The sequence below is a fragment of the Anabas testudineus genome, chromosome 15 (assembly GCF_900324465.2).
Source record: "Anabas testudineus chromosome 15, fAnaTes1.2, whole genome shotgun sequence".
Taxonomy (NCBI): Eukaryota; Metazoa; Chordata; class Actinopteri; order Anabantiformes; family Anabantidae; genus Anabas; species Anabas testudineus.
Window position 1 is genome coordinate 11,053,001 of NC_046624.1, and position 8,618 is coordinate 11,061,618.

Sequence of the window (8,618 nt, forward strand, 5' to 3'; positions counted from 1 at the left end):
CAAAGGGAAACAGAAAAGGCCGAACAGTTTATATCTTCAATTTTCTTTATTGTTTAATTATTTACATTGTCTAGTTTATCTGACAACAAACATGACAGAAGTTTACATTAAATAAAGGAAACCCTCTATTACAAAAACAGTGTTGGCTGTAGATAAACTCCCCACAAGAGTCCTAAACCTCCACAGACACAAGGTTTTAAGAGGAGTCTTGTTAACAATTTCTGAATTGTGTTGGACGTGTTCCAGAAAGTCAGATTCAGATTAAACACTTTGTGATTAAGCATTGACGAAAGCGATCTTGAATAAAAATTCTCTAAATGCCCTGTGAGAAAAAAAATGAACAAATTGAAAAGTGCTGGCACCTTACACTTTATTGAAACAATGCTCCATATTTCAAGAAAAGTGCTGAAATTAAGAGCTCCTTTGTCGTGCGTACCTGAAAGCCGCGATGGCATGGCAGCCATACCATCATTGCATGGCCATGTTGGTATGGCTGAACTCTTGGTATCACAGGAGGCTTCCATCTCATAACAAGTAATTCAACTCATTCATGTGGAAAAAAAGTAGGAAAAAACGTTCCTTGGTGTTTGGTGACATTGTGTGCACCACTCTGAACATGGACAAGATAAAGAAACGAGTTGTCTGAGGAGATAAGGAGATCGTCTTGAGTTGGTTCTTAAATTTGTTCTTATGAAAAGTCTTGGTGATGGTGTTTTTAAACCTCAGATTAGCTTGTTCCTTTGTTCTTCTATGAATCCCATTATCAATATTATATAATTCCACTGTGTTCAAAGTGTGTTCTAGACCTTCCTATAATTACTTTAAAAAATTAAATACTACAATATTACAGTAGAACAGATGAAAGTGGGTGTTGATTCTGTTCTTACCTAAGAACAAATCCCATCCCATCAAGAAAATGAATGTCAGAAGAGGAACTTAAGTGGGTTTCAAGAAGAAATTTCCTCTTGGGAAAGGTCGGTGAATGAGGCCCTGACAGACTGAAAGGAAAAGTTGAAATGGTGGAAAAGATACAAGCTGATCTCCAAGATCAAAGTATAACAGTCACTTTCTGAAAAAAGAAGGCCTCGTTTTCTTAAAGGAGAAGGAAGATATTAAAAAAACGCCTGGAGTTTCCTAAAATGCATGTTGATAAGCCTCAATTCTTCTAGGAGAATGCCCTTTGGACAGATGGAACAATATGAGGTACTGTAAGTCAGCGCTTTCCAAATACTAATCAGCCAGCACGTGAGCTGAGCAGCAGTTACAGCCACTAGATATTACTCAACAAAGCAGGGCTGAAAGGATGCCAAAGCAGCATGAACACATTAAATAGCATTTTGCCTTTGATTGATTGTAACATATTTTAAACTTAACACAGAGAAGCTCTCCCCACGTTTAAGAACCTGTCCTCTTGTACAGTGCAAACAGCTCCCTGTAGCACATATTACAAAATAAGACTTTAAAAGGCATTTTCACTGTCACGACAGGAAAATCAAATCTTCTAAATCCAAGCCTTTGGTACACTACTGACATTCATATGACAATCACTGATGAAATACTAGCTGCGGTCAATAGCACCTTAAAGCACTGAGGTTGTTTTTTGTACATCTTAAAGAATCCTTCAGTAAGTAAAGTACACTTCTGCTTATAGTGGTGTGAAACTATTTATCACAGCATATTATATCTGCTGTGACGTTCCTTTGTTTTACCAGGAAAGATTTTTGACTACTGATTGTATGTTTATTCCTAAAGCACCAATAATTGCAGGTTTTGTGGGCTAAAATATGATTTATTGGTTAATGAGATGTCCTCTGCGGTGTCTCTGTTTTACACTGGGAGAATGTCCCATCATTTGTCCACTGGCTACAACCACTCTTGAATTGAATTATCTTCGCACCTCCTTTAAAGCGGATGTATCCCTAACTTTGGCTTGAGTTCTTCCTGTTAGAAAATGTCCTGTCACGTGATGGAGCTGGCAATCGGGGCTCATAAACAGGTGTCTTGTTCAGCCTCCAGGATCAGGAGAAGCAGGTGGAGTATTTAGAAGACAAGCTTTTTGGGCACCTCCCAAGAAAACTCTGGTCGCCCGAAGTGGCCATAAGCAGCTGTCTGCTGGTAGATTGCCCTCTTCAGCTTCAGTTCCCTGGAGGAGGATGCAGAACAAATGCAACAGGTGAGAATTGCCTGTCAGCACATCACACAAAAGCACCGGTGTTGTATTTTCAAATTCTATTCATGTAGTTGAGGGAGTCAGCTGATGATATTTTCATCTGCAAAAAAGTAATTAGTACAACTACAACTATAAAATGATTGTAGTGGAGTAAAAGTAACATAGCATAACATCACATAACATAACAAGTACCGCACCAAATCAAACCCGTCTGACTCATTAGAAAGACATGAGAACCACTTAAAAAACCCCACCTGGCTTTAAATAAACCAGTCTAGAGGAATACAGAACTAGCATCCATGTTCTACCTGACAATCACTCCTGGCCGTAGATCAAAGTTCTTGTTGACAATCTGCAGGAGTTCTGACTCAGTTTTCTCAGAGGAACCGTAGGTGAACAAGGAGATGGACAGAGGCTGAGGCACTCCAATAGCATAAGACACCTGTACCACACAATAACATAAAACATTTAGTTAATAAAAATGAATCAGCACATATTGATGCTTCACCCGCAGGTCACTCGCTCGAATCCTTTTCTGACTGGGTGAATGAATGAAGCTGTACACCCACCTGAACCAGAACTCTCCTACACAGTTTGGCTTTGACCAGGGACTTAGCCACCCAGCGCGCAGCGTAGGCAGCAGAGCGATCGACCTTTGAGAAATCTTTACCAGAGAAAGCTCCTCCGCCGTGAGCTCCCCAACCTCCGTATGTATCTACAATGATCTTCCTGCCTGTCACACCAGCATCACCCTGGTGGGCAAAAAGGGAACTGAGCAAAAATCAGTGGTTTCCAGTAAATTAAATAGTTTTTGTGTGAGATGATCACCTGGGGTCCTCCAATGACAAAGCGACCACTAGGCTGGAGGTGGTAGACGGTCTTCTCATCCAAATATTTAGCAGGAACCACAGTGTTGATCACCTGACAGAATCAATGCAACATCAATTAGTTAATTCATTAGTTTTCTAAGCAATGCAGTAGTCTGAACCCAGCTAGGTGTGTCTGTGAGCCTCTACCTTCTCCTTGAGGACCATCTGCTGTTCCTCCAGAGAGATGCAGTCATCGTGCTGGACAGAGATCACAATAGTGTGAACTCTCTTGGGGATCACAGCACCGTCTTTCTGGTCATAATGTACTGTCACCTGTGAGACAGACAAGAAATCAAACGTTGGTACTTAACACTTGACACAAGGCTTTTCCTGCTGCTGCTCCAGTGACTCAGCTATCTCCATGGGAAGTCTCCTTTTGTAATTACTTCCAGAAGTCTTTATTGAAATTCTGACCTCATATCTTTTACATATCTGCAATTGTATATTACAGAACATGCAATGTTAAAAGAGCCAGTTTATTCAAACAGGAAGAAAAAATGATTTGCGGCATGTTTACTGGCACTGTTGTCACAAGATTTTGTTACTAGATTCTCTAAGCTTAGGAAAAGACCCATTCACAGTAAAGACTACTAATGTAGCTTAGCAGTCACTTGTTGCTTTGTTAATTCATTAATATTCCTAAACCTCTATATAGTACAAATAGGATAAATCTAAATTTCTGTGTTTGAATATCTTGTTTAAAATTGGACCCCTCTCTGATGCTTTAATGACCTGAAGTTGACCTTGGGACACAAAGGCATTAGACCGTCACAGTCAGCAGCTAACTGCCCCTAAATCAGTCAAAAGTATATTATTTCTACACAGAGAGACTTATCTGAAATACATGCGCTGGCCACTATTGATCCGATTTTATTTGCTGGCATCAAAATAAATCTCTTGGGAGGCATCCAGAGTAGAAACAATAAATTCATTCACAGAAAAACTGCTGTGGTGTCGCCTGTGTTTTGAGTGGAAAGAAGAGGAATGTTATGTAATGTACTGTGCAGTGCTGTCATACAGTACACACTGTTACCTCACCTGCGTTTTGGAGTCAGGACGCAGCCAGGGGATGGTGCCGTTGCGTCTGAGTTCAGCCATCTTTGCATTAAGTTTGTGGGCTAAGACGATGGTGAGAGGCATGCACTCCTCTGTCTCATCTGTAGCATAGCCAAACATCAGCCCCTGAGGATGAGAGAGAGGAAACTAAAAATGTGCATTGTGTTGTATATTGACACAAATCGTCATCAGTAACCAGAATTAATACTGTGACATGCACTGTATTAAACTGTGGCTCAGTATTTTATGCACAACAACAGTGGGTAAACATATAAGACATGACAAATAAATATTCTGGTTTTATATTTTTTGACTATTTCTTGCTCTTACAGATTAAATTACACTGAAATGTCGGTGGGGAAAAGTGGCTGAAGTACTGTGCTGCATTTTTATTTTAGGCTACTTTATACTTGTTACTACATATGTTAAGCTTCTGACATGGCAATATGAGCAATATGAGGACACACTGCCCTGTTGTCCTACCTGGTCTCCTGCTCCAATGTCCTCTTCCTTTCTGTCAATATGGACTCCCTGAGCAATGTCCGGACTCTGCTGCTCTAGCGCCACCAGCACATTACATGTCTTGTAGTCAAAGCCTACAAAAAGAGAGCAAATGAGAGAAAACCTGGCAACATAGAATAAATATTACTTTATTTTTTCTTCTTATTTCCGCACCTTTGTCTGAGTTGTCATAGCCGATGTGTTTTATGGTGTCCCTCACTACCTTCTGGTAGTCCACATTGGCCCGAGAAGTGATTTCTCCACAGAGCAGCACCATGCCAGTCTTGCACACCGTCTCTGTTAACACACAGCACACACGCAATGACTTAAATCACATTATCAGCAGGTTTGCAAGGTTACTTTGTCGAGTGGTTATCCTGTGATGTTCAGAGATCCTTGCTGAAATACAACAAAGAGTTGATCCACAAAGAAAAATGACATCAATTCAGTGTGAATTCTAGTTTGCTCACCACAGGCCACTTTGGCATCTGGATCCTGCCTCAGGTGAGCATCCAGGACAGCATCACTGATCTGGTCACAAATTTTGTCTGTGGGAAACATAGAGAAAAAAGTTTAAATCAAAAACAAAGAGAAATGGGTGATTTCAATTTAGAAATGCTCTAAGATGCTAATTAGGGGCATTTGTTGCATGAATCCCAGAAAACACTGAAAAACAGTTTGCTAAAGCACCCTTAGTGTAGGAGAACGTGATGTTTATAAAGGTTACACGCTAATATTTCAAACAGGAAGAGTGGATTTTAGTTGTATCAGTGGGATCTGAGTGCAGCCGTCAGCAGGACAATGCCTCACAACCCACTCCATTCATTGCTCTCTGTCGTCCTGCTGAAGCAATGCGATACACGTGTTACATCAGACACAACATTAACATGTGACTGCTTGACGGGCAGTACACAGAGGATCACAAAATAAAGCTAACTGTAATACACAAAGCTGCATGGTTGACCAATATTTTACAATTTCGTATTCGGCCTTCAGTCTGCAGGTGTACGCCTAAATATCTTTGTGACAGGTCTGACTCAGATTCCAAAAAATTGCCACTATCTGTGGGAACAGTCCAGACCTCAGGGTATGTTATCAACTGAGAAGGTGCGTGCGGCAGCTTGCACCAAGGCCATGCACCGCCAGAAAAGTACAAACACTACGTCTTAACCCTTTATCGTGGTATGTTTGTTGCTTGTTTGTTTCGTTTCACTAGTGATCAGGTCCAGGTTTTATGTGCTTCTTCCTCTTTGATATCTGTGAAAAGATGTCATTCTTTTCTTGTATCAAATTTCAACTTTAAAGACACTTTAATGCAAAAACAATGACGACACAACAGAGTTAAACCTTTTAGAGTTAAACAGGAGACTCTTACATAATACTGGGGGCTCACAGGTGTTATGTCATTACCTGTGAAGCTACACAACTGGTTAACTCTGTTGCGTTTACCGATTATTGATTTGGCAAAGGGGACTTTGAAAGGTTACATATTTGTGAAAGGATTACGACATCAGGGTAGAGGGTAGAGTACATTTTAACTTTTATCTCTAGGTTTTACGTTTTACAAACATTCACATATGTGCATATTTGGCAACTGCTTTACTAAGCACTCAGTTCCCTTGGTTAGCATTTATAAACAGTATATAAACATTTAGTTAATGGCTATTAGCACTTAAATGTAGATGGATGCAGCTATAAAAAGATTCTAGTAGTGTAGTTTTTTTCTATGAAGAAATTTTTTTATTAATACAACTATTTTTAAGTAAGGAGTTATCAACACATTATCACAAGAGTTGATAGTAATATAAAACAATATAAAGCAGATGTGTGGACACAAACTAATTTCAAAATTTTCTCATTTAACAAAAATCCCTGTTATATTGTTACTTGTCAGAGACTGTGATAGATTATTTTCAATTTAATGCATTAAGACTGATTTGATTTTTGGATTAACATATAATTGATGAATCCCCTTTTACACACGAATGTCAACATGAAACTTGTGTCCCACGACCAGCATGGAGTCCACTCTGTTCTCTCTTTTCGTAGTTACTTTTTTCTTCAGCCTGCAACCTTACACCAGCCTGTCACCCTCACATTCACCTCCTGTTGCCCATAAGTGAGAGTGAGAGTGAGGGGCAGTAAACAGATGTTGCTGTGAATGAAATACCAACCATGCTTGGAGAGTAAAAACACTACACTGTGGATTTATTCTGGACATATGGATGCATTGGCCAACTTCCATAGTTTATTGATATGTGTGTTTTTGCAAAATAACGCTGCACATTTAGTAGAAAAGTTAAATCTATTCCTCTATGTACTGTACAGATAACTATAGCTATACAAAGTATAACAGTATATTGGCATGTTGTTAATTTGGGAAGACTTTAATACACAACATTTTCAATGTGTCCCTAAGTCCATACACACACACAGGTAACTCTAATTGCAGACTCACCTGGATGTCCCTCTCCTACAGACTCTGATGTGAACATGAAAGAGCCGTCTTCCAGCAGATCGCTCATTTTATTCTACAGGGCCAAGTACTCTACGAGACTCAGTACACTTAGAGAGAAAAGCTTCCTCAGTTCCCACCAACTGGCAGTCCAGAGAGATCTGAAGGCTGCTTTATATTCCTAGTGGTTTCTCTTTAAGAGAGAAGTGAAGAAAGGGAGGCCAACAACCCTGCAGCCAATATAAAGTCTCCTACAAAACTCCACGTCTGGGTCCACATGGCCCAATATATATGGCTAAGAGAACACACACACGCGCACCCACACACACACACATACACACACACACACTCCCTGTCACTCTCACTCCCACACATGCGCGCACACACGTCATGTGAATCCATGGGACAGTCCATTTCACAGGGGAGTGGACAATGAGAAAGTATTTCGGCTAGTGGAAACTGCATGTTAACCCTTTGTGTACACTATGGTGCTTGAATGTGTGTTTATAGTCGTGACCTCTACTACGGCAGCTGAGCTTTAAGACATTACACTTGCCAGTTGGGTGCATGAACATCTTAGACAGGGGGTTCCCCTCCCCCTGTCACACCAGTGGGGCAGCTCTGTCTGCAGGTTGGGGGCAACCTATGGACACAGGCATAGAGAGAAAGGTAGTTGACGTCAACTGTAAAGATAATGCAATTACTCCCATCCACATCATGTTCTGTGCAAAGTTAGTGTTAGTTTGCTCAGTAGTATAATGACAAAAATCAAAATACATCCACTAGAAAGAAACCCAAACTTTTACAGGTCAATCTAAAACAATAGGTAGAGCTCCAACAATTAACAACTAAAAGAAAATTAATGTGCAACTATTTTCTTAGTTTTGCTGAAGTAATAAAAATCCTCATGTTTGATGTTTCCAGGTTCACAGATGTGAGAATTATATATACTATTCTTATAGTAAAGTTGGTGAAAGGTAACTATGTACATTATTTTGCAGTTTTGAGGTACATGAACTGTACTTGTTTCTATTATACTTCTTTATACTGAAATGCTCCCTCTTTTACATGCTGTTGTATGCACTTCTATTTTCCTATTTATAGTACCACCACACATAGAGTTACTAGAGTCCGAAATATCTGTAAATTACAATTAATATTGATGTTTTATTATGTATGCAATTATATAATATTGAAATGATGGTTGTAATGAATGCCACAATGACAATACAACATAATATTATATTATAATATTTATAATTTAACACCATTCTACTTGTTTTTAGTTTTGTACACATATTTTACTGATAAGACTTCCACACTTTGGCTTTAATTAATAGTTTGAATGGAGGAGTATTGTGTAGAATGTACTAGAGTGAAGAAAATAAAAATGTTTACATTTTGTAGTTCATGTAAATTGTTATTTATCATTCCTGTCAATAATTAACAGTCACCTGTTTTCTAAATGCTCTTTTCCATCCCAGTTCCAGCCTGAATTAAATATTGAATAATTTCCCCAATGAATATCAAGTAATGACGCTGTGTCTCTCAGATACCTCGAGGGTTT

At 39.3% G+C, this 8,618-nt stretch overlaps 1 protein-coding gene across 1 annotated transcript; it reads right to left on the reverse strand.

The window, feature by feature from the left end:
• Nucleotides 1-39: 39 nt before the first annotated feature.
• Nucleotides 40-7,331, reverse strand: mat1a (methionine adenosyltransferase I, alpha). Its single transcript, XM_026356771.1, has 10 exons — nucleotides 7,055-7,331; nucleotides 5,067-5,144; nucleotides 4,771-4,893; nucleotides 4,579-4,691; nucleotides 4,078-4,221; nucleotides 3,187-3,312; nucleotides 2,999-3,091; nucleotides 2,740-2,922; nucleotides 2,479-2,612; nucleotides 40-2,143 (listed from the first exon to the last, which is right to left on the reverse strand). The coding sequence occupies exons 1-10, from the start codon at nucleotides 7,119-7,121 to the stop codon at nucleotides 2,041-2,043; spliced, it is 1,164 nt and encodes a 387-aa protein (XP_026212556.1). The 5' UTR covers nucleotides 7,122-7,331; the 3' UTR covers nucleotides 40-2,040.
• Nucleotides 7,332-8,618: the final 1,287 nt, after the last annotated feature.

What these genes read in the sequence shown, in the direction of transcription:
- mat1a (XM_026356771.1), bottom strand. Translation starts at nt 7,121, where the DNA reads ATGAGCGATCTGCTGGAAGACGGCTCTTTCATGTTCACATCAGAGTCT. An exon ending in AGATGCCAAAGTGGCCTGTG is followed by an intron (nt 4,894 to 5,066) that starts GTGAGCAAACTA and finishes GTGTGTTAACAG; the next exon opens with AGACGGTGTGCAAGACTGGC. An exon ending in ACATTGGAGCAGGAGACCAG is followed by an intron (nt 4,222 to 4,578) that starts GTAGGACAACAG and finishes TCTCATCCTCAG; the next exon opens with GGGCTGATGTTTGGCTATGC.